Genomic DNA, 27,567 nt, shown 5'->3' with positions numbered 1-27,567 from the left:
CTACAGAGAAGGGAAGAAATCATGTTTACTTAAATACTAACTGTAATGGTTAAAAGCTTGGATTCTTGAGCCAGAAACACCAGCTTTATCTCTTGCCTCCAGTGTGGTCCCAATGAATTTATTTCATCTTCCTAAATTTCAAGTTCCTCAGGTGAAAATGTGGATAATTGTAATATTAGGGTTGTTGCAAGATTGATTATGATAATACATATACCAAAGTGCTTATTATAATAGCCATTTAATATTAATTTTGCAACTATTCTTATTATATTCAGAATGTACTCAAACTGTCAGTTTCTAATACTGTTTTTAGGGAGTTTTACCAGTGTATTTGGGAAAAAGTAGTTATATAATATTCTGTACATGTTTCAGGACTTTTCTTTGTCTAAACTTTTTAAAAAAACTCATTATTAATGTATTTTTGGCTGTGTTTTGGTCTTTGTTGCTGTGGGTGGGCTTTCTCTAGTTGCGGTGAGCGGGGGCTACTCTTCGTTGCAGTGAGCAGGCTTCTCATTGTGGTGGCTTCTCTTGTTGCAGAGCATGTACTCTAGGTGCACAGGCTTCAGTAGTTGTGACACACGGGCTCAGTAGTTGTGGCTCACGGGCTTACTTGCTCCGCGGAATGTGGGATCCTCCCGGACCAGGGCTTGAACCCATGTTCCCTGCATTGGCAAGCAGATTCTTAACCACTGCACCACCAGGGAAGTACCCTGTCTAAGTTTTTAAAAGAAAGCAGAAAATGAAATATAATTATACTTCCAAATAATTGATTGAAAAAGAGCTCAATGCTAGGATTTTACTTGATTAGGCAACATATTTTCTCCAAAGAAATCTTCACTGGCTTTTAAAAATACCATATGATCAATCATGAATGCAGAGAGTAGGAGTAACAATAAGAATATATTGGTAACGTTAAAGAAATGTTGTTTAAAATTATGTAAACAATCACACTTTGAAAAGGCACAGAGCACTAAAAAAGCTCCCAATTATCAGAGGATGAAAAATATGTTTGAAAATTTATGAAAAATACATTGGTCTTGGAAAAACATTTGCCCAGTTTTCATTATTAATAAAAATAGGGCCAAGTTGTCATAATGATTTCTAATGCTATTTTTAAATGAAAAAGTTTACCTTTAAAATGTGATCTCTCTCTTGGATGGAAGATTTTAAATTAAGAAAAGGATGATTCAATGCAATCAGGGATTATTACAGCAAGAAGGAACCTAACTGACATTTCATTTAATTGACTGATTTTTTACAGGTAGGGATACCAAGATCCTGAAAAATTTGCTTAAACTGATCCTAGAGTAGAAAACCAAGAGTAGAATCTAGGTCTCCAGGAATAAGTTATGTGATTAAGAATGCCTTACCAATGTAAATAATTATATTTTTTAAAATCGGTTTTGATTCACACCTTTGCATGTAAAAAATGGCATCATAGTAAGCATGAATAGCCAGAGGCAAAAAGTGACTGCCATTTAATTCACCACTGTGATTGGGCCTGGCTTTCTCTACAATCCTTACAGAAAGAATAGGATGAACCAACTCAACTCTGCATGTAAAGAAGGAAAAAGAGCTTTATGTCAATTGTCTATGCTATCTGCAAGAACAAAAGTGGAGTTAACTAATTATTTCCAAAAATTTACATGGTGGAATTACATTCCAATCTGGTTTAGTAAAGAGAACAAGGGATGGGACTAAAAAGACTAGAGATAGGGGCTTTGTATTCATTTACCACTCTGGGATTTCATTTCTTCATTTAAAAAATGATGGAGGGATATAAGCAGACATCCAAGGGCTTTTTCAGTTCTGAAGTCAATTAAGTTTGTGAAAATAGTTAAATTAAACTATTGTTCCCCTAACAAGCTTCCATCTTGTGAGGAAAAAACAGAAAAATGGAAATAAAACAATTTGGAAGTATCCAAAGACCTGGATTATGCTCTTATACCTGGTCTTTTTGAAGACCTTTTCTGAGATGTGGATTCCTGTGTGTTGATGTCCACTCTAGTATTAGATCAACTGCATCTGTTCAATTGACCTTCTCCATATTGCCTAAATTTCCTGCATTGATATCAGAATTTCTGTGCATTAAAAAATATGAGTTTGAATTTTATTATTGTCATAAATATTCAGAAATATATTAATTTATCATGTTTACATGATAAATGGAGTACTGTATTGTACTCCATTGTACAAGCATTCTGTGCTGTTTCATGCATTCTGTTGGCATATTCACAACAATTATAACACATTTAAACATCAACCACTTAAAAGAAATACAGTTTTCTAAAGAAATGATTTATCTTAAATCGGTTTTTGTTCAGATAATTCAAATAGTGTAATCTCATTTGATTGAATTTATATATATATATATATATATATCTGCAGTTATAAAACTGTGTTCTTTAACACTATTTATGTGTATAAATTATTTCTATATTATAGCAAAGATTGCATGAAATGGAACAATTTGCTAATACAACTGCTCAGTCTTTGGGAAAAAAAGTATGTCAGTTTGCCAGTTTCAAAGACAACAACTGGATTCATTTGAAGAATGCATAATTCTAATATCAAATGAATTCCTAAAAAACACTCACTTTGTAGTAGACTAGATTTTTTTTTTTAAAAAGGAATATAGGTTAGTTATTTCTTTGAGACATTTATATATTGGTATCTTTCAATAATTCTGTCCCGGATATCATGTCATTGGTTTATGTCAAAAAATAATCTCTCAGGTACTTCAGGTGTTAGACCCCCTCAGTTAAACCTAGAAGAAATTACTATCCCTAACCATGTTTTTTCTATAGTGTTATGAGAGTAATAAATGTATGAGTGTGTAGGATAAGTTCTCCCAGATCACAAAAGAGCAGTACCCTCTGTTTCAATGTAATGTCTTGAGGAAACATAATACAAGTATCCGATAGTCAATTAAACATTTTGTTTTCACAATCTATGTATGTGAAAATTAATTATTTATAGGTAAATTATCTCCTCTCCTTTAGATTTCCTACTGGAGTTACAGATTTCCTTATGATGTTTTGAAGAAGGAAATTAAACTATTCACTAATTGAATTAATCTCATTGTAGAATAACATTTTGTAATAAGGAACTACAGATTCTAGTTTTCTTTGGCAATCAACCTTTATTTATAATGGTATCTTGCCCTAGTCTATGTGGAAAATGGGTAGCAGCTGTGCTGGATAAACCACACATAATTATCACATAGGATCTCTTTGCCAATGATATTGCTGGTTATGTAAAATATACATTCTTGGTGTGTATTTTATAAATGTGTCATATTTCATATTACTTTTAATTGTATTTAAGCACATGGAAACAGCCTCAATATTATTAGCCCTATTTATACAAGTGTAGAGAAAAATCATGTGATTCAAGTTACTCGAGGCTTATGTGATTCCTCTCCTTCCTTCCTTTGTAAGACTCAATTTTAAGAGATTTTACTTAATATTCCTTCTGTCTTTTCTACTTTAGTTTTATAGTTTTATGATGCCTGAAAAAATAATTTTCTTTTGGGGGAACATACAGTTTTAAGACCATAAGTTAAGTATTGCCCATAATATGTCAATGTTAATAAGTCAATATCAGGCACAGTTAAATTTACATCTTAACACATTGTGCAATTCATATGTGAAATCGATCCATTTATGAAATCAAGCTACCTAGCACAATACTTTAGCTCCCTCTTTTGGTTGGCCCAGATTGTAATATGAAAATACAAGGAAATGCCCTAACATGCTTTCATTTCTACTGGCATTTTATGATATTTGAGACAATATTTATTTCATTATTACTGCATAAAATTAATCATCATAATCACTTTTCTAATAAAAATAAGTCAAATCTACATCTGGACTTTTTTTACCAGTTGAATGCTAAATTATTGAACACTTTATTTTAAAGTTAAAGATGTATTTTGACACAGTTTTACTACATATTATTTAAAATAAATTAGTATTTACTGAATTTTATGAGGATTTTCAAATATGATTTCTCCAAATAAAGTATGAGCATATATGTCACACATATCTGTTTCTCACACTCTATCAATATCTGTACCTCTAAATCTATATTCTCAACTGTAGTAGCAGATTTTTCCAGCCTAATTTTTCCAGTCTTCAAATTTGTTCTTTCCTTTCATAACCAAATACTTAATCCTAGTTCCAGTTTGCATGGTAAAACAAACTGAGTCCACCCCTCCAAATATTTCGCTAAAATTTCTAGGAGTGTTTCCAAAATTCTGGGTTTCACCTGTTACTACTTGCTTAGGATTCCTCTGCAAGTTTCTAAATTGATCTCAGCGCTCAACCTTAATAGGTTCCTGCTTGCTTCCCCGAGCCCTACTAATTCTAGGACAGAAGAGCAATTAATAATAATAATAACACTGAACACCCTTTACAGAAGGATACAAGAATTAAAATGATGTTAGGGAACCGGAGACATCAGGAAAGAAATTTACAATACAGTATTTCACTGCTAAATCTAAATAGTCCAGGCAGTTTCCCAGGACTTGACTCTCAGATAGCGGACTTGACTCAGATAGCTCCATCCTTTGCTCTCAGCTTGCTGCCATGAAGCTGCAGGGCTTGTCTCTAACCAACAGGTGTTACCTTGACACTAATTGTTATTTGGGAGCCCAGAATGCTCAATTTTTCTCAGACTATAGGAAGAGATTAACAAAAAGTAAAATAACTTACTCTGATAACATTATCCCAGAGATGCCAACATTTTTAAAAATTTACATTATTAAAGAGGAAGCTTAATATACCTGCATGACACATGAGCACTTGGATTTTTCCACTAGAAATCGTAAGACCATTACTTAACCTATATCTACATGATTTATGGGGCCCCCTGAGAACAGAAAGCACTTTTCATGAGGACAAATCACACCTTCTAATTATAGAATCTAAAATATAATTCTATTAATTTTGTTAATAATATTTTGTCACTAATAATTACCCATGGGTCAGATATGTTTTATACTTTCTCTTCTAATTTTGCATGGATATAAAGATACTTAACTTTTTTTATGTTTAATATGTAGTTAAGTGAAGGTGATACATATCTGATAAATTTTCTATGTAATAATATAATATGTGAAAACCAAATTTCTTTTGCTCTTCCTGTAAATAAACAAAAGCCCAAACCAGTCTGAATGGCTTCCCTTTTTTTTCGGTTACCCCTGTTTATGAAATATTCCATTTGTAGCATAGGAACTGATTCAAATAATTTTGAGAAAGATAATGGGCCTTAAACTGTTTCTTTTAAAAAATGAATAAAAATTAAAATTAATGTCTTTCAGCCTTATTAGAACCAATGTCAACCTTTATTATGAAAACCAAAGATAATATGATCTCTCTCACATGCATGTCATAATTGGAAAAGAGCATATGTGTTAAGAAATAGTGGATCCCGAGGTTGAAATGGCAGCATGGGTTAGATAATGGCATTCTGCAAAGTAAGCAGAGGAATTTGAACCTGATGTAGGTGGCAGCACCAGAGGCTAGTCTAGCAAGTAAATGAAAATTTACAAAAATGTGCTCTGAAATGAGATCATATGGTTTCATAATCCAACCTAGTCATGTTTTAACTCCAGTCCTAGAGGAGTGATTTGATCCTTCTGAGCCCTAATTTATTTCTCTAATAAGAGACCCATACTAATTTTTCATATATGTTCATTCGTGAGGCTCAGTGAAATATACCTAACAAGTGTCTATTATGATAAAAGAAATATTAGGCAGAAAAATATTTTAAGAAAAGTACTTTGACATATGTATGTCAGAAATCAAAGAAAAAAGGAAGAATAGAAAGAAGACATGAACAGTTTTGAGGTAATGAGTTCCTGTATTTATTAAGCTTGAAGCTTCTCATGTTGAAGAAGAGGAGACAAAGAAAAAAAAAGTAATGAAAGAACTTGATAACACCCTGGTACTGAAACTCCAAATGATCTTAATGCAACCCTTTCAAAAACTATCAGGGATTAATTTAAATGAATAAAAATATGTCTTTTCTCTCTGTGGATTAAGGAATGATGTGTTCTTTGTAACTTTCTGCTTCTTTAATTTTCTCTCAATTTCACCAAAAATTTCATAAATAAAAGTTATCATATCTTAAGTTTTATACTCTTAAAAGCATTTTTAACAGTCGTTTGAAGAAAACAGAATTTTATTTCATGAGTAATTTCCACATTGGACTTAATTTACTCTTGGATTTAAAACTACTACTCAGGAGAAAATTATGTGGCCAATCATGACACATAAACTTTCTCCCAAAATGGATAGAACCAAATCCTCAGATTTTTTAATGCAACCACTGAAAAATTCAAAGTTCATAAATAGCTAAACCTTAGATAAGCATTCTTATAAGGTAAATAGCATATAGGTTTTAAGTCTCCTGGCCAAATGAATTCCCTTGCTGAATTGATGGCAGACTCAAAAATGCACAGTGATTATACATTTTGTGTACAAATCCTCTAATTGTTTGTGTTCACATAGTGGCATTTTGTAATGAGTACTGTATTTTTTCATCGCACAACAATCTTTCTCACCTGCATCCCTCTCCTCAGCCTAGTACAGTCTATTGATTTCAGCACTGCATTGTAGAAATGACTTGTGAATGCGTGGCCAAAACTCATACCTGATATTCCATCAGTGTTCTGCAAATCCAAGATAAAGTTTGTAAATAATGGGTACTCATATGCCAGTACTGTCTGTTAGAGATATATTGAAATGTTACAGTATCAATTTCTGAGGATGGTTATAATTAAGGAAAAGTTAAACTGTTCAAAACCAGTAAGATACATAGAAATGTTAAAAGATAGATTATCTCACTAATAAAAATTATATAAAATGTCAGTACACATTGCATTTGTCTTTATCTATTCAGTCCCTCTATTTACCTACATTAGTTCTGATGATGATGATGTCTTGTTAGATCAGGATGACAAAATCATGAACTAGAAATAGTTGTTGACTAAGTTATTATTAGGAGATAATGACATACTGGATGTTCTGAGTTGCAGTGTTGACACAGGTGACCCTTATATGCTTAATGAGCAGAATCCTTTTAGAAAAGACATCTGTGTCAAGTGTTTGGCATGGTATACGGTTATAATATTATGCAATGGAAACATGAATTAAAGAATTCTGGGAATCACTATTAATGTTCAGGAAACCAGAGCATATATTCTAGAATTTATATGTGTAATAGGTATCTTCCTAAGAAGCAAACATTTGAGGGTTTTTTGGCTTTAATACATTACATTTAGTATTTTGTATCTCTGATGCTTAAAGATGCTATTTAAGCAGCAATCATCTGTTCCCTTGGCAAATATATAGAGAAAAAAATTAAAATTAACTGATCTTATCCTGTTGCAGAATTAAAAGAGTTTCCTACAGAGAAGGATCCATAGCAAGAGGTGTAAGGAACCTCAATAAGGCCTGATTTTAGAAGGTTAATTATGATGCATTTTTACTTCTTAGATTTCCTCTTATAGCAAAGGAGAGATATCCTAATGAAGATTAATAGTGACAGCATGATAATTTAAAATGAAAATAGTAAATACTCTCCCTTTGGAATTCAGTGGGTTAATAGAGATATTTCAAACCTTTATTAATCTCGTTGGCTGTGCAGTATTTCTAACTAAATTTTAAGCATTTTTAATGTTACAGTGCCTTAAAAAAGAGATCCGATTATGTGCAATATGTGTAAAGTGAAAGATAACATGTTCAAATTTTTGAAACTGTCTGCTACACTTAGGTGTTCCATTACATCCCATCTTTTAATGCACAGACAGTGTATTGAGTCCTTTGATCTCTTGGCCCATTAGTCCTCCTCCAAATCAGACCATAATTCTATACTAACCTCTGGGTACATGATGCAGATAATTAATTTTATTGTAAAACACTTTTGATTCACAGGTTCTTATTTATTGAATAATCCTTAGGAAAACTGGGAGACCTGAGAGTGGCAGATGGGGATAAAATAAAAATAAATCAAGAAACAAGAGAAGGTCCTTGTATGACCCAACAATTATTACAGCCCATGAGCTGGGAGTATAATTGATTCAACACTCTGCACATGAGGTTGGGCAGTGGGGTGGGAACTGAGTCTATTCCTTAACATATGTCCTTATAGATTCATAAGTGTGTGTTCACACACAGACACACACACTCACACACACCCCAGTAAGTCATATCACTGCCAATTTTACTACAGTTCTTTGACATATTGTTTAAATCATATTCCTTGTTTTGTTCAGTAAAAACTGTCTATCACGGAATTACTTTAAGAAAGGAACTAATTTATGTTAACTAATCTTATTAATTCTCAAAATTCACACTGCTTTATTTGGATTACAGCATAGTGGTTGTATTATCACTGAAAAAGCCCAATGCCCAAAAGATGACCAAGATCACAGTTTTAGTCAAAGTTAGGTGTATTAACTTCCTGCAACAAGGCATACTGCCCATCATGGGGAAATTGGAGATATTTTGGTTGGAGGGAGTTAAGATAGGTTTATTATAGAGTTTGGGAATATGCTGGAGCATTTGGGAAGTGCTTCTAAAAGCAGGAATCAGCACTTGATTGGGTAATATCAGGAAATTGGGGCAATTCTGTACAGGTATGTTAATTTCTATATGGAAGCTGGAAAAACAGTTTGAAGTTGTCTTTGATAAAGACATAGTAACAGAGGAAGATATTTGGTCACTTTGGCCTAGTGGCCATGATTTTTGCCTTGTTCACTCATAGAAGGAGCTCGTCTAATGACGATATTCTGTTAAGTTGTTTGTGCTCAGCAGAAGAAACAATAACATAGCTCTTAGTTGCCAGGCCAGGTACCAGCTGTCAGCTCTCAGAACTGATTTTTATTTTTTCCTTTATCACCTAATGGATGTTTATCTTGGGCAATTTATTTAAGCACTCTAAAATTTCATTTTTTTGTATATAAAATGGGAATAATATAGCACTTCATCAAGAGGATGTTGACACTGTTATGTGATTTAAGGTAGATACATCAGTCCTAAAGGACTAGGGTGTTCAGGGAGCTTAAAACAAACAAAAAGTTTAATTTCCTCTCCCCCTATATATTCATTACGGGAGCCTAGTGGGGGTATCAGTGAGCTTCTTGTGCTGTTCATTTTGGGTCTTTGGGAAGACTTGATACTTGGTATGGCAAAGGGAAAAAAAGATAGTGGCAGGATTATTTAGCAGTTTGTAAATCTTCTTCCCCCAAAGAACACAGATCACATCCACTCAAAACTTCAAGGGCTAAATTGCTATAGGGAACTTCAAGACGGCAGTGAAGCACAATTCCAGTGGGCTGGAAGAGGGGTGCTGTTTGTGAACAGAACAGATGATTACCAAAACTGCAAGACACTTAGAACAGTGCTTGGTCTGTAAGATGTGCTTCCTAAATGCTAGATATAACAATAATAAATGACATTATCATCTCCATTTTCCTTCCCTCCATAAGATTTAATAATAATGACTTATCTATCATATGTGAGCTTATTTGCAGATGAACTTTCTAGATGAAATAAACACTAGATTTTTAATATCTGTTAATGAGATATGAAGCAATTTCTTTGTAATTGTGTTGTGTTTGAATAGGTGATTTGCAAAGGTAACCATGCTAATATATTCTTATACTAGACTATTTGTAAAGTTTAGATAGAGATTATTTGAAATTTAAAACTAAGGATAGTTCATGGTTGATGCTTTTTTCATGTTTTGGGCCAGTTTAGATTTTATTTGACTGGTAAAATTAAATAATCTGTAGATCCATTATGAAATTGCCAAATGGTACACTAGACTCACATTATGCTGTGACTGTGAACACTAATTGAAAGCATTACCATGGTGATTGCTATAGTAACATTTAAATTGGCATCAGCGCCAAGAAATCTTTATTATTGATCTGATAGAGATTTATTTCACAGTAAATTTCAAGAATACAAATGAAATTTTGCTGGTATTTTCATCTGTATAGACTGCAAAAAGGAGCAAGTATATATGTTTTAAAGTAATAATAGATTTTTAATAAAAATTCATTAAATGCAAATGTTCATGCTTTATATATGATTTTATATTTTAATGATATCAGAGTACCTCATGCAGTTTTCTTCCATATCACATTATATTTTCAGCTTGAATTCTAAAAGAAATTAAGATATATACTATGTAATTCAATATACTAAATATTAAGTATTTAAGTCTATTAAGTTATTTAGTCCCTCAACACATATTTCTTTTTTTTTTTTTTTTTTTTTTTTTTTTGATATGTGGGCCTCTCACTGTTGTGGCCTCTCCCGTTGCGGAGCACAGGCTCCGGACGCGCAGGCTCAGCGGCCATGGCTCACGGGCCCAGCCGCTCCGCGGCATGTGGGATCCTCCCGGACCGGGGCACGAACCCGTGTCCCCTGCATCGGCAGGCGGATTCTCAACCACTGCGCCACCAGGGAAGCCCAACACATATTTCTAATCTGCTCTGTGCAAGATGATTTAATATAAAGACAAAAAAAGCGCTTATTCTGATTTTGAATAATAGTCTGGAAAAGAGAGAGTCATAAGTAATTTAAAGTTAGCTAACCTTAATTGAGCATTTTTCTAAGCCTTTTATGAGAATTAGCAACAAGCTCATGAGTATTATTATTATTGTAAGTTTTACAAATTAAGAAACTAAGAAATAGAGAGAGATTAATGTCTTGCCCAAAGTTATACAACTAGTAGAGAGCACAGTTTTCTGAAACATTTCCAAGTTTGTGGTCTTAAAAATGCTTCATGTTGGGCTTCCCTGGTGGCGCAGTGGTTGAGAGTCCGCCTGCCAGTGCGGGGGACACGGGTTCGTGTCCCAGTCCGGGAAGATCCCACATGCCGCGGAGCGGCTGGGCCCGTGAGCCATGGCCGCTGAGCCTTTGCTCCGCAATGGGAGAGGCCACAACAGTGAGAAGCCCGTGTACCACAAAAAATAAATAAATAAATAAAATAAAATGCTTCATGTTAACTCCCTGACCTAAATATTATGTAGTCAATGATGCTGAAGCATGAAAAAGAATCTCTTACGTTTACCAGGTACAGTCAAGAAAATATTACAAATTGGTAATAAATATTGATATTTAATTAACACTGTATTAGTTTCCTAGGGCTGCTATAACAAAGTATAGTAAACTGGGTGGCATAAAACAACTGAAATTTATTATCTTACAGTTATGGAGGCTAGCTGTCTGAAATCAAGGTGTTGGCAGGTTGCTACTCTCTCCATAGACTCTTCCAGCTTCTGGGAGGTTAATTTGTGGCAGCATAACTCCAGTCTGGACACCCGCCTTCACATGGCTGTCTTCACTCTACATTTGTTTCTTTTCTTCTTATAACCCAGTAATATCAGATTAAGGCCCACACTAATTCAGAATGACTTCATCTTAACCTGATTACATCTTCACAGACCCTATTTCCAAATAAACTCACATTCACATGTACCAGGGGTGAGGAGTTCAATATATCTTTTGGGGGACACAATTCAACACGTAACAAGTACTCTCATATACTAATTAAGCAATCATCCAAACTGTTGACTGAATATTTCTGGATTTCTTTCTTCCAAATATATCATAAGACTGTTTATCCTTCTTCCCAACATCTGAATTTAGACATAACCATGGGATGTGCTTTGCACATTGAAATATGAGTGCAAATGAGTATGTCTCTTCTTTGTGGATAGCGTAAGGGCCAGCCTGAGGTGCTCCATGTTCCTTCTGTCTTCTCTTGGCAATTCTGGGAGAACAGAGATGGGACTTAACTTGCCTTGGGTTCCAGGTGATAAGATTTATCACAGCCTCCCAGGAAAACCACAGTGATTATATACCCTGAGCAAGAATAAGCATTTGTTTCCAAAGCCACTGAGAATTTGAGAGTTTTATGTTACCATAGAACAATGTGACTGGTGCATAAATATCTACTAGAAGTCATATGCTGCCCTAACAACAACAACAAAATCCATAAAATTTGTAGCATTGACTTAAGGCCTGGCCATCCAGCAGTCAAGAAAGCCTTGTCAGAATCTCAAAAGATGGAAATTCATTTCATACAGGGGTATAATATTTGGTAAAACTCTCACCTGTGATAACTTGGAAGGCAGATTCTGGGACCAATGAGCTTGTAGCTATAGGGGAAAATGTGGAAAAACAGACTAGCAGTAGGGTGTACTTGTCACTATGGCTGTGTCATCGAAGTACTATAAAAAAAAAAGAGAAATTCAGAGAGCTATTGCCAGTTTGTTAGCAGGAATATAAGGAAAAGGAGATGGCATGAATGGGGTACCAGCAGGGTGAGAGGAAGAGGCAACTTTTTTGATGCTTTTTCATAAAAGAGAAACAATATTTGGTGTGAAAATGCCTGATTAAAACTTTAGCAAAAAGCAAATCAAGAGAAAGGCCATCACTTCTATTTTTAAACTTCTGAATGGATTATATCAGCAAGTGTTGGGCTGCACCCTGCAGGCCTACAAGACCTGTACATGCCCAGCTTCAACACCAAAGAAAGAGCCCAGAGTCAGCAACAGAGACATCAATGGTTTAATGGATGAGGGATCTTACATGTCTGAAGCAAGTTCCTGGAGGACACCTCACCACATGTTGCAGAAGGCGGGAAGGACCTGGTGGCAGTCTTTGCTCCAGGGTGGGAAGGGGAGATTGCCAGTTACAGGGGGAATTGAGGGCAGGTTGGCTCATGGGTTACCAGGGAAACCAGCAGAGAGGGATGCCCCTCACTGCCCCTTTGACAAGCTATCAAAGTAGAGATGTTATGATCTAAAGCTAGAACAATCATTAGCTGGGGCCTGGAGCTAATATGTATGAAGTTCAGTAATGTGAGTATGATATAGGTGAAGCAGGCACTGGTCTAGCAAGGGACGTACAGAGAGCAAGTGAACAGGCATCTTGTGCGGTCTGACCCTACAGCAAATAATTCAGGACCCAGTTAAGTGTTCCCAATAAATCCTTTTACTTGGACAAATTTCTCATGTTAAAGACACTAAGGCTGTGGTTTGTCCTGTAAAGCCCGATAAGACTAAGGAACCTAAAATCAAGTTAACATAGCAAGACCTGTGGAGCAGTGGTAAGAAAATAAATAAGTATAGAAAATCTAAGTATGTATAAGTAGAAAATATTCTATGGAGTGAGTGTCTCTTGACACATGAAACTGAAAAGAGCCAAACAGAAAAAGAGGATTTGGTTTTTAATAGTATTGCCAAAAAACCACGAGCCCAGACCAAAAAACTTGGGTCTCATTGTTAAAATGATCGTTGGGCTATCAATTTCCATGGCCAGTAAACTGGCTAAGATTTTTTTTCAACTGTCAAGGAGTCACACTGCCTTCTTCAGCTGTGGTCAGTGAGATCAATGAATATGAAAGAATTCCAGAAGGTGAAGAGCTACAAAGAACAGTGGGCAAGGGAGACCCTCTCAGGAACCAGTCTTGAAGAATAAGGTCTAATTATGTCCTAATTCTCCACTGCCAGGATAGTAGGATATGCAAACATGATTTCAAAATTGCCATGGATTTCAGAAGAAAAGCATTATGTTTATATTGCCCCTGTCTCAACCTATTTGTTGCATGTGTGGGATATACTATTTTAGTTCATAAGTCTCAGGTCATGTGAAGCTTCATCTGGACTTGATGTACAGACTACTGCATGCTATCCCCCTTGTACAGTCCCTCAATTTGAACTTGATGACGTCTGCATGTGACCTGTGAGTTGTATTTTGGTTTTTTTTTTTTTTTTTTTGTGGTACACGGGCCTCTCACTGTTGTGGCCTCTCCCTTTGCAGAGCGCAGGCTCGGGATGCACAGGCTCAGCGGCCATGGCTCACGGGCCCAGCCGCTCTGCGGTATGTGGGATCTTCCCAGACCGGGGCACGAACCCGTGTCCCCTGCATCGGCAGGCGGACTCTCAACCACTGCGCCACCAGGGAAGCCCTATTTTGGTATATTTTTATCCAGGAGGAAGAATCAGCCTTATATTTGGTAGTTAGGGCTTTAATTATAATGATCATCCTTGTTATTTATCGAATATTTCTGAGTGTTTTGTAGGAAGGTACTTCACCAATACCTTTGAAGTTAGACAAAGCAACCTGATTTGGTCAATGAAAAGTTAATGGAATTGACCAAATGTCAAAGTTATTTTTTTTCCTGCCTTGGCAAAGGTAGAAGCAGAGATTGGAGCATGTCTCCCTCAGCCTGAAATTCTGATAAGGATGAGGTAGAACAACCTTCACTAGCTGACCTATGATAAACTTGCTGTGTGTGTGAGAAATATACATTATTGTTTTAATATAATGTTATCATTGTATTAACTAACCCATTCAAACTAGTATAGTCAGGCACTATTCCATTTAGTTTATGTGTATCAACCAGTTTAACTCAAAACACTAAAAAAAGCAACAATAATACAACAGGCACATCAAGGCAACCAGGGAACCAATGATTAAATAACACGTTCAGGGTCACCTAGCTAGGACTTGAAACCAGGCATCTGGGAGCCAGAGATCATGCCTCAAACAGTGACCTATAAGAATCCAAATCTTAATATTTGAACAGTTTTCAAGGCTGACTCTACAGAAAAATGAAATCATGACAGATATTAGAACATTTGCAAATGTATTCATCACTAAGAGAGATTGTGGCATCTTCCAGGAATTAAAAGCTAGACCAATTGATTTTCTGAACATTTACAGACCACTTGAATAATCCAGGTAAAAGACAGTCTATATTTGTTCATAAAAGCATTGCAGTATATTAATTACATAGTGAAGGTTATGGTTTCAATCCAATAGTCAACTTCCAGTCCCCATAGTTTTGATCACTTGGCTTGATGTCACTACCTCATCCTTCATACACTTTCCTCTCTGGGCTACAAGAACCCTCTCTACCCGCCACTCCTTCAGTTGCTTTGTCCTGCTTCTCCTATACTCTCTCCCTCACTTACTTCTATCAGATAGACACAGCTGAAACAAACCAGGCACTCTATTGCTGTAGGACCCTTGATCTAGCTTTTACTATGACTGAAAGAACATCCCCCACATATCTAATTGGATGGCTCCCCTTTCTTCAAGTATTTACTCAACGCTTTCTCAGTGAGATAAACCTGGGATTTCACTTCCCTTCCCCTACCCAGCCCCTATATTCATATCTCACTGTATTGCTTTAAGTTTTTTTTCCAATAGCACTGAATACTTTCTACTATATGTTTTTCATATTTATTGTATTTATTGGATAGTGTTTCTCTTTCTGCATGTTTTGTTGTATCCCAAGCACCTAAAGTGTGCTATATGCCTGGCAATAGTAGGCATCAGACAAATATTTGAAGAATAGGTGAATGGCTCCCTTCTAACAGACCAAATGCTCATTTGGACCATATAGATAATCTTAGGTAGTTCCCTAGAATCAGTCTGAGACTTGGATTTGAGTACAGGTGATTGATTGAAAACGTGCTTCTCAGGAGGAAACTGTAAATAGGGAATGAATCAGGAGAGAGAAAGAGGAAGAAAACTCCCTAGTTTAGTGCTTCTCATCAGTCCAGAAAAATTCTCAGAAGAAGGGAGAGGCTATAGGCACTTAGCAGGCAAACCTCAGAGCAGCTGGCTGGTAAGTAGATTGACATGGTAAATGAGATCAGCGTGGAACACAATAGAGTCTACTACTACTACAGATTCCAGATTAGCACTTGGGTAAACCATGGCTGTGTTTATGCCTGTAAAATGGTTAATGTAATAGTTTACAACCCTCTCAAAACTCATTATAGTTTTCTAGGCAAATGCATAATGTTTTATTGCACATTAATAGAATATAATTATATAATGACCTAATCAATAGGTTAGTTTGAAGGAAAGGAAGACTTTAATTATGTGTCATGGATCTACTATATTTCAAATTCTTTTTATGCACATGATTTTATTTAATTATTATATCTTCTGTTAAGGTAAGCTTATAATTCCCATTCTAGATATGATGAAAATAAAGTCTAGTTAATAAACTAACCTAAGCTCATTAAAACAGTGACACAGTCAGGATATTAACCCCTATCCCTCTCTCCATATTTACCGTCCATTCCACTCCTCTGCCTACATCTACAATGTCAATACATATTTTTTTTTCAAATTTTAAGTCCCTTTTATGTTGAAACATGGAGTCCATAAATTTGAACTGAGAAACATTACATTAATATCTGTACTAATCTCTAATTGAAGTTTAACATATCCCCAACTTATGTTTATGGGTATCCATCTACAGAAGTATTAGAGCTATCTGTGACTTTATCATTAGCAGAAATAAAATATCATACTAAATATCTTGTTTGCTCAGTTTTTCTTCGCAATTTTGGAACTAATCAGATCTGCTACTAGGTCTTGTTATTTATTGCTTTACTTAAGAAGCATAGGTATTATTTTATAACAACCAGTTTCTAAAAATAATTTGATAGCTACATTTTAATAAAATTGATTTCCTTTTTAATACTATACATCTTATTTTTTTAAATCTTATTTCTTAGTTCATGCATTAAAAATATTATTCTGTCATCAGACTGACAGGTTCATGAAACAAAAGTTAAAATTCTTGTTTAAAATCCATAATACTCTCTTGATTTTTGATAATAATATTAACTTGTCATCTGTACTGTGGTAATTATTATAAATGCTTGCATATTTGTTTTGTAATTTGATCTTTCATAGCTATTCAATTTACTCTCCTCCCCTTGGTACTGCCAAGAACATCCTACAACCCACCCACTTGTTCCCATTCTTTCCTGCTCCACCCTAAGACATAAGCTGGCCAACAGTTTGGTCTGAACTACTGCTTTCTAGAGCTAACTCAGGAAAAAAGCTATGTCAAATCAAATACAGTTTTAAATATGGACAATTTTTAGCACTATGTGCTCTCTGTTAAACAAGAAACAGTGTAGGCTGATGCATGTGGGACATTCATCAACTTGCATCTGACAGGCTCTGATGCTCATTTTTGACACTGAAAGCTGACATGAAACCACAGGTAGAAAATCCATTTACACCTTTCTCCACTGATTAAAAATTTGAAATATAAATTTTTCTTTCATTTTCCTGATAGATTAAATATTTTTCAATAAATGACTTATAATGTCAGTAACCTATTCAGGGATGTGGCATAAACACTCTCTTATTATACATGTAGAACATATTCCTAGAATATAAACTCCTTAAAGAAACTGCTATTCTGTTCACCTAGAAAAATGTCTAGAAAAAGAGTAGGCACTTTATATATATCTGGTGAAAGAATTCCTACATGGATTTTTTTGTTGACTTCATGATATGTCCTCATATGACATGTAAATTGCATGATTTATTTACCTTTTTCCTAGTCTTAGACATTTAGTTCATTTTTACCTTTTCCCCAGTGTTTCTGTCAGGATATTTTCAGGAAACAGATGACATACTGAATGATTGGGAAGGACTTAATGGAGAGTGTGGGCAGGGTTAAAGGGATGGTGTAGTGTTTTAGGAGTCTGTGTGTGTGTGTGTTAAGCACTGCTTCACTGCTTCCGGCACTATAAGATGCTACTGCCTCATCTTGTATATTTCCTGCTCTAGTCTTAGAATCAGACATTTCTCCAAGGAGCCCTGGTTCCTTTAATTAGAAAATGGTATTAGAAACAAAGATCTGGATGCTAGGTGAGTTCACTGGTACTGGTTGGCATTGCGGCTAGGCCATCTCAGCTAATAGAGCAAGGAATACACGTGTGTAGACTACCTTGTACGTATACACATATCTATAAATATTTCAATATATAGCCATCTGTAATTATATTAAAGTACATGAGTTTTCATTGATTTCTCCAACTCTAATCCATTGCCACATGGATCAGGCTGTCTTCCTCCCCTTCCTTATCTGTAAATTCTCACAACAACAGTAAGAAATGTAACTCCCAATATCTGCCATCCATTTACTTAATTATTCAATTTCAGTATAAATGTAGAACAGCATAATTGTTAACCTATACCCTCAGAAGAAACAACTTTATTAACTAGAATGCAGTGCATATATGTAATTTCTTTCCATTCAGTCTTAGAAACTTGACACATTTCCAGAGTTATTTAGGGCAGTACCTTTCCCCCCCACTCCTCTCACTCAGGTTGTGTCATACAATTTTAAAGTTAGATTATCTTGTAGTAGTCTGCATTCCTTCTTGGACCTCATCTCTCCAGTCCCCAATTCCTAAATGATTTTTTCTTTTAATGTGCATATATTAAAGTTTATTCTGTACTGTAACGCTCTATCGGTTTTGGCAAATGTGTAATGTCCTGTAACCAGGACATATGCCTGTACCATACAGAATTCACTGCTTTAAAGTTCACCTTTGTTCACCTATCCACCCCTACTATCTTCCTCTCAAACCACTGCAACCACTGATCTTTCTATTGTCTCTATACTTTTGCCTTTTCCAGATTGTCAGTGTTTGAATCATTCAGTATCTAGCTTTATCAAACTTGAAATATGCATTTTAGTTTTTCACTTAGCACTATGCATTTTAGCTTCCTTGTTTTTTTGTGTGTGTGACTTGATAGCTCATTTCTTTTTATCGCTGAATAATATTATATAGGTATACCACAATTTGTTTACCCATTGACCTACATTTTGTGCTAGTATGAGCCTACTGATAAGCAATGTCGTGGCTAGACGAGCCCTTGTGTTTCTTATGATTGCAAAACACCCTCAGCAATAACCATCAGAAAAGTCTTGGGAAAAAAACCCCGAAGGTTTATTACTCACAACTCCTGGAAAGCACATGGCACACCTAGAAGCACACATGTAGGTCTTGGGGAGGAGGAGCTGGAGACAGAGAGAGAGAGAGAGTGAGAGATAGAGCTAGCGAGCGATAGCTAGGTGCATGGGTCTGGGGTTCTATTTTTATTGGGGTCGAGAGTGGGGGCCTAGGGTTTCTCACTCTTTATTGGTGAATTTAAAAAGTAAGAGCAGAAATTTAAGGCGCAGGAAGAGAAAAAGAAGTGGCTCACAGACTGAAAGAAGTGTTGAGACTGGGAAATTTTAACTTCTATACTAGCTTATTTTTTCCTGTGGAAAGCCTTCTCTTTATCTGATTTCCTACATCTTCATAGACTCTCTGTTGTGCTTTGTTTTTTGTTTTTTCCCTCAGATGAAAGTGTTATTGCATGTGCTTATGCTAATAAAACGGTGTGCAGTCCCCTTAGTTTTATTATAGCCCAATTTCATGCTGCATATTATGTCATTTTGCCACACCAACTTGAAAAACTTTTTGTCCAGTTTCCAGGGTTTAAGAACACACAGACTAAAAATATCCCCATTTGTGATAATATTAAATTCCACTTGTTCTCTACATCAATAATGCCTTGATAGACAACCTTCTTAAAGAAATTGTGAACATAGCTCTCTCCTAAAAGTTTTTCCATTGCTGACCCTAACTAAGGTGATTCACTTATAAGGCATATCTCCAAATTAAAATATGTCCAAAATAATACCCCCAATGTGTCCCATTTTTTATTTGTCCTGTTGTATTATAGGGGGTACCTTAATTCAATAGATATAGTAGTATCGTGGCCAACTACAAAGGGGACATCTTTGGAATAGAGGGTCATATGTAAGTTTTGACCCCTTGATTCCCATTCAGGGGCCTGATACTGGGAAAAAACCTGCTTGCCTATCTCCTTTTGTTTGAAAGTGATATGTTTTCCATAAATCATAGAGAATCATCCACCACTATTTACTGTTTAATCTAGCTCCACTTTTCTTACAGTGTTTATTTTTCTCAGATGCTGGCAGTAAGTTGTTTACATGTCTTTATATTCTATAATCTTATATGTATATATTTATATTCTGTTACGCATAATGTTATTACTGTTATTTTGGTAGGATATTGGAAAAACCTGTTGTAGAGCTTTTCTTCTGATACCAGTTTATACTCTCAGATTTCTAGAGAAGACCTTAAGATAAATTTTTAAAGTTTAGTTTAGTGGTGGAAACTATTAAGCATGCCTATAGAAAGCTGGCAGCTCATATTTATTCCATTAATGCCTATTTTTCTTGAAATAGTTTTATCACATTTAGTTAGATAAAGATAAAAATCCCAAATTATAATGTGGCAATAATTGGACATGAAATTCTTCCAAAAAAATCAGTAAATTATCTTAGCAAACATATATAAATTAAATAAATGTAACAAAAATGATCAACTTCATATATATACACATATATTTATATAATAAATGTAAGAATTATCAATTACTATGAAAAATAGATATGTTAAAACATATATCCCTAAATAGTTCCTTGATGACAAGACTTAAAAGACTTGTAATTTTAGTGTCTGTTCATATTCACAGAATTGATTATTTGTATATGTGTCATTTAACTAGCTGAAATTTCAGACTTAGCTCACCAAATAGTATAAAAAAATACAATAGTGTGTTGGAAAGATCAAACAACATATGTATGCCTTTTGCCAAATCCACAAAATAACTGTGTGATCACAAAGAGTTTTCTTTATCTCTTCAAACCTTATATATTTCATCTGGAAAAGGATTCAGAAAATATGCCTACAGCCCAGAAGTTTGTTTTTTTTTTTTTGATAAATACGTTAATGTATGTGGAAGTACTTTGTTGACTACAAATCTTAAAATGATAATATACTAAAATCAATCACATACACTTGTTTTGTATGTACATTTTATCTGAGAAACTTTGCCTGAAAAACATGATTGGGATAATGAAAATACTTTACCTGAGTTTAAACTAGAGCGATAAGAAATAATGATATAATTCAATTTTGGATGTGGATTTTATATGCTGAACATCCTATTTAATTACAATAATTTACATTTTTTTTCTTGGTTCACAAATAGCCAACAGCCATTTTTCACAAATGCAATTGAAATATAATTAAGAGAACAAGGGAATAATAATAAAATAATTTTCAGTTTTTAAAGTTAACAAGATTCAAGTGAATTCCCTGATTACAAAATCAAAATTAAACCAAACTTAAAATATTATACTTCATAATACATCTGATGGTATTTATTTATCAACAAAAAATGTGATTAAAATGCAGAGCATTTAAGGCTGATAGAGATAACTAACCATAGAAAAATTTAGTAATCAGCTTGTTGTTATTGAAAAAATAAAGGATATGAAGAATTTGTAATAAACCCTATGGGATAAGAGCTTGCTAACTTTAAAAACAAATGCAACAAAAATGCTTTATAATGTGCACTTTTGTCTAAGAGCTGAGGAATGTATAGGTGTTAAATTGGCCTGGGAGGGGTACACTAATTTTTCCTAAAGGTGAAAGAATTATGCCTAGAATTATGAGGAAAATGAAGGTATTTAATAAAAGGGCTTCACTCTTCAAACACTCTATAATTTATACCAATCACTTTGTGAAGTTCATACTTAATCCCATGTTATGCGAACTTTTATGATTATTACTCTTACTTCACTGAAGACTGTATTTCATTTGTTAGAAAAAACACGAGAACTCTTTTAAAAGGCACATTTCCTCCCAGTTAAACTCTTTCCATATCTCTAACAGCTTGCTTTTGCAATTGAATATTGTCAATCTCATATGTGATCCCAGGCTCAAATTAGGATTATCCATTTTAGGCATGAATCAACTAATCAATTAATTTTACAAATACGTTGTTAATTACCTATGGCACGTCTATAATTGTTTCATGTAGGACACAGTGATTTACAAAATATCTCACCACCATATAAGTTACATTATAACTAAAGGAAACAGTCAACAAACATAATCCACTAAATGAAAGGTATAATTAAAATCATTGTAAATTATATGAAGGAAATAAATGGATGGTATGAAAGAACAGTAGACACTGAAGCTGGGTAAGCTCTTTTTGAAAATGTTGTTATGGAAGACTTTGCAAGAAAGCAAAATAGGATACAGAAACTGAAAATAATGAGAAGGAGTTGACTATGGATGAGCCAGGTAAGATTGATTGTTCAAGGTCAGAGTATAAGTAAGGCAAAAACCTTGGGCAAGCGCGTAAAGCTCCTGAAGGAGGCTTCCAGGTCGCTGAATATGGAGCAATATTACTTAACAGCAGTACAATTAATATCAGGAGCATTGACATCAGTCTGACAGAATTCAAATCCTGGATGCCTCCCACTTTCCCACAGGTGCCTGCCATTCTGTGATTTTAGCACGTTACTTTAACCCCAGTTTACCCCTCTTTCTAATATGGTCATATGTTCCTTATAATATTGTTACAAGGAGTGTTAAAGAAACGGTGTCTGAAAAAAGACTTAGCACAGTGCCTACAACACAGAAGGCAAGTTAGAATAAATGTTGGTTGCCAGCATCACAGATGTTAGTAGGCTATTTCTAGAGCAGTAGAGTCCAAGTGCAAGGGAGTGCCTAGATTTAATTTTCAATCTTTCTTTTGTTATTTATATGAACTTATGCAGTCATTTAACCTCTCTGTGCCTCCGTTTCCTTATAATAATATGAGGGATATGAGGGATTATAAAATGATCTATTTTAAAAGGTTACCATAAATATATAAATTAAATTACATAAAATCAGGAGACCATTGGATCACTTTGCTTTCTATTATTAATTATCTGAAATGTTAGTAGTGGCAGTATAAAAATGACTTCATTTTGACCAAAAACAAGAAGAAAAATGATTCTTTATTTTTCTAATAGATCTTCTTTTCTCCTGATATAAATGACACTCAAAAATAACTCAATCATCTACCTAGTTCACAAACTAATAATCTAGGAGTTATATTTTATCTCTCCTTTATTTAATCCTTTATAATCAATACATGAGAAAGTATATTTTCTTTTCTGAATACTGACTATGAAGATCTTACTCTGGTCTTAGGTCTGGTTCCTCAGAAACAGACCTTGAGGCAAGGATATGGGTGCAAGTGATAGGTTAACAGATTGCTTCTAGGTCAGGAAGTGAGGGAGAGTGGGAAAGCAAGACAGGAAGAAGAATCCAAGTTAGAGTATAATTTCAGTCAGTTCCAGCCTCAGCATGATTCTTTTTTCTTTATTTTTTATAAATTTATTTACTTATTTATTTTATTTTTGGCTGCATTGAGTCTTCGTTGCTGCATGCGGGCTTTCTCTAGTTGCGGAGAGCAGGGGCTACTCTTCGTAGACGTGCACGGGCTTCTCATTGTGGTGGCTTCTCTTGTTGAGGAGCATGGGCTCTAGGTGTGTGGGCTTCAGTAGTTGTGGCTCGTGGGCTCTAGAGCGCAGGCTCAGTAGTTGTGGCGCACGGGCTTAGTTGCTCCACAGCATGTGGGATCTTCCCAAACCAGGGATCGAACCCATGTTCCCTGCATTGGCAGGAGGATTCTCAATCACTGCGCCACCAGGGAAGGCCACCATGATTCTTTAGGGGAGCTCTGGGATGCAAATAACATGTTGGTTTTAATACTTCTGTACCTGTTAGACAATGGCTCAGGGATTCCATGGGAGACAACTGTAAACTTGCAGGCATTTAGGCTCCCTGTGCCTGTGAGCAAAGTGGCTCCAGTAGCCAAGGGAAGTCCTTCAAAGAGTTGCAGGTGCAGGCCATTAGAAACAAAGCATACAAAAATTGTAGTGCATGCAGTGTGTGTGTGTGCGTGTGTGTGTGTGTTGCCCATATTAAAGAATCAAAGGAAACCTGAGTAGAGTAACAGTGTCCACTTCAAACTTCTCTATGAGCCATCATCATCTCTTTCTCCCCTAGAGTAATGACTTTCACTGTCTCCCCCTTAACCAAAGCTTTTCCTATCCTCTAACCTGTTTTCTAATCTGTAGCCAGATTGATCTTTTCTAAACATGGCATGTTAAAGTCTTCCATTGCTTGCACTGGAAATGAAAACAAATTTCTTACTATAGCTTATAGTGGCCTATGGGATCCTGGCTTCTGCCTAAGTCTCTGGTTCCCTCTAATATACAGCTGAACTTTTCTGCTTAAAGGCTTACATTCTACCCAAAGTGGGCATCATAGAACAGGCCACAGGAAATGAAGAATGCTCTTCAATTTCTCTTGCCAGTGTCATCAGCTAGGATGATGGCCAAAGGAAATTTCCCAGTGGAAGAAACCAGGTTACCCAGTGTAGTCAACTAAGGAATTTGTTGTATTTCACCAAAGTGAATTAACAGCTATTCTTGAGATTCTCTGGCTGCTCATTTTCTACTGCACCATCCCTGATCAATAAAATGCAGGCATATTCTAATCTACTGGGCATTAGATATTACTTTTCCATTACACTTTTTGTAAGCATTATTTGACATTGTAGTGTTCTGACATTTATTTCAGAGTTTTACAGGTTGTGGTTAAATTTACCAGTTTCCAGTAGTTTACAGGATTGGTAATAGCCACATAAAGTTGATGGAAATAATCAATAAACAATCTAAAATAAGGATGTTGATGGAAAAATCAATAAACAATCTATAGTAAGAATAAAAAAAAAGTTTTATTTGGCCCAAGCTGAGGACTTTAGCCCGAAAGACATAGATTCAAGAACTTGAATCGTGTTCCGCCAGACTACGAAATAAAGGAGGCTTACAAGGGCAAAAACCTTTATACATTAAAAAGTTACATAAGCTGTTTATCAAGAATTAGGATTGGAGCTAGGAAGAAGAACAATCCTTGTTAAGCAAGGATTGGTGGGGGTCCAAAATGGTTGCATAATTTCAAGGGGAGACCTTGAGATCATAATGTTGCAGCTGCTAGATGTTATTTCGAGAATGCGGGTGGTGTCCTTGAGTCTGATACAGTTTAGGAAATTCAAGTTCTCAGTGATGCAGGAGAGTGTCTAAAACCATGTCCTCAATGGCCACCCATCTCCATTTTGGATGACTGAACAACAATTACTCCATTTTGGTTTTTAAATGCACTCTTTTCTTAAATGGTTAAAGGAGATGTACAGTGAATGCTCAATAAGCCATGGATATGCTCTTTTAGTTAGCATAAAGTTCAAGTTAAACAATGTATAAGCCAGAATAACTTGCTCATACCTCAATATGTGAAAATTTCCCCCATCAAGAATAATTGTCATTGCCCAAGATTTCAGAGTAAAATACATTAACGTGACTTTGATTTCTCTCATTCTGAATGAGAGATTTGTGGCCACATATGTGTATTTTGTTAAGTAAGAACATTTTTTTAAATAATAGGTATGGAAACTAGGGTACATATAGCTGGACAAGCTAATAGCTCTGTACCAATAGCAAGCATCCATTCTTTACTCTGCTATGTTGGTGATAGATTAATACATATATATGACTATATTGGAAGCAAACATGGCTGATAATGGCAATGATGATGTTGCTAATGAAAACACTAACATGTTGAGAATTTGTATGCTAGCACTATGCTAACTTACTATAAGCTACACGTATTATCTTATGTAAAAAATATTGTTTAAAGCTGTGGATCTAAAAACTAGCTCCAACACTTACTATCTGTATGATCTTTGTCAAATTACTTAAATTCCTCACACCTCAGTTTTCTCATAGGTATATGCTGCTGTAAAAATTAAATAAAATTTTGTATTACAAATAACTATGACTTTGTGATAAAAGTTCAAGTAAAATGAATAACAATGCCTTGTGAATCAGGTACTGATTATTCTCTTTTTATACAAGAAGTAGTTGAAACATAGTGATGTGGGTAAATCTCCAAAAGCCTCAGATAATAAGGGATAAAGCCAAGCTAGATGCTTATATTTGACCTTTATGACTTGATAACTGCAACTGAATACACAGATATATGGTCCAGCATTGGAAATCTGGCCTAAGCCATGTAAATTAGAGTCCATTTCCAGAATTTTTAAAACTCAAGATAGAAAAGACTATCAGTTGCTTTCTGGATCAGATGATGTTAAATCTGAACTTCATATATTTGTATATTTCATCAGGTTGAGAAGGATTAGGTCAAAGCCAGCGAGAAAAGAGAGAGAGAGAGCTCAAGAACACAAGCCTCTAATTCTAGTTTTCATAAGCAGGAAATGCCCAGTTGCTTCTTTACTCCTTTCATTCTTTCCTTTCCACAACCTGATATTATAATCCAATGAATTCTTTCTTTTTTTTTTGCCTACACTAGTTGGAGATGGGTTTTTATTGCTTATCAAATCATTATCATTAGCAGCAATATCTCACATCTTCTAGATTAAATCCCTTACTAATTAAACAAATTTACTAATAAAAATTTTGAAATACCAAATGAATTATTTTTACTTCAAGAAGAATCAACTTACTATCTCAATAGAAAAACATTGTTTATTTCAAAATTCTGGATCAATTATCCCATAGGTAAGACCTCATATCTAATTTTGCAATACCAATTTTGTGTGCTCTTTTTTAAAAAATTATTTTAGGAAATATATGTGATGTTGTTTTTAATTATCAGGTAAAATGTTCCTGAACATGAGGAGAGCATGTTATCCTCAGTGTCAAATAAATTTGAGTGACTTACTCAACTGACTTTTGGGAAAAAATGTTATTGATTGTAAAGGATCAACATGGTACAGTGCTAGGTAATGCTAGACACAATCCAAAGTATATTTGGTATCATTCAATTTGCCTTGAGGCAACATCTCAACATCTCAACACCTCAAGGCAACATCAGAATAAGGAGGAGAAGAAGAGGAAGAGGTGGAGGAGAACAGCTTGCAAAAGTTGGTAGATTGTGAACAGAAAACAGTGTTCTTATTCATGTATATGTACATATTAATAAATATTCTACTTTTATTAGTCTTGAGGACTTTAGGAACACTTGATATTCTTTGGTGTATTATGGAGCTTATCTTTTCAAAATAATGAATATTTAAATTACTAATGTATTTACATGCTGTAATACAGTGGTAGTAAAATCAGCTGTTAAATTTCTATTTATTTGTATTATATATGTCTCCCTATTTATCTGTATGATATGAGTTTTTAATGACAGTTCACTGATGTAACATGGAAAAATAATGTATTAATGATATATTATTTATAACATTTAAATAATATTCAGAAAAGTTTTATAGTTTACAGGTTATGTGAAAATGAAACACAACCTAATAAACCATTTTTCTCCTGCTGCTTTTCAGGGGAAACAGACAGTACACTGAATTTGATTTCCTGCTGAAGCCACAGATAATGAGGACTTATCATTGCCTACCACTATTCATCTGGACCTATATGTTTCATACAATTGATGCTATCCCATTTCAAGAAAAAGCTGACAGTGATTTACCAAGTGAAAGAATAGTGGGTCTGACACAAGATGATGGTAAAACGCTACATCGCACCAAGCGTGGCTGGATGTGGAATCAATTCTTCTTGTTGGAAGAGTACACAGGTACAGACACACAATATGTAGGCAAGGTAAGAATTTTTATATAAGTCTAGAAGCTGAAAGTGATAGTTATTTTTTACAGCAGCTTTCCACATCACTAATGATTATTTTAAAATATTTGACAAATGGCGATGTGCAGAAGGCATCATGTTGTAAATTCTTTCGGTAGGATA

At 34.9% G+C, this 27,567-nt stretch overlaps 1 protein-coding gene across 1 annotated transcript in view; it reads left to right on the top strand.

The window, feature by feature from the left end:
• The window catches only part of CDH9 (cadherin 9), a 127,886-nt gene that overhangs the window by 15,738 nt on the left and 84,581 nt on the right, over positions 1-27,567 (top strand). Inside the window, exon 2 of the mRNA XM_059061040.2 lies at positions 27,147-27,423. Within this exon, the coding sequence (XP_058917023.1) occupies positions 27,196-27,423 (228 nt within the window). The 5' untranslated portion in view covers positions 27,147-27,195. The remainder of the gene's footprint in view (positions 1-27,146; positions 27,424-27,567) is intronic.

The sequence above is a fragment of the Kogia breviceps genome, chromosome 4 (assembly GCF_026419965.1).
Source record: "Kogia breviceps isolate mKogBre1 chromosome 4, mKogBre1 haplotype 1, whole genome shotgun sequence".
NCBI lineage: Eukaryota > Metazoa > Chordata > Mammalia > Artiodactyla > Physeteridae > Kogia > Kogia breviceps.
Note: the sequence above shows the minus strand (reverse complement) of the source record. Positions and strands in the feature narration are given on the sequence as shown.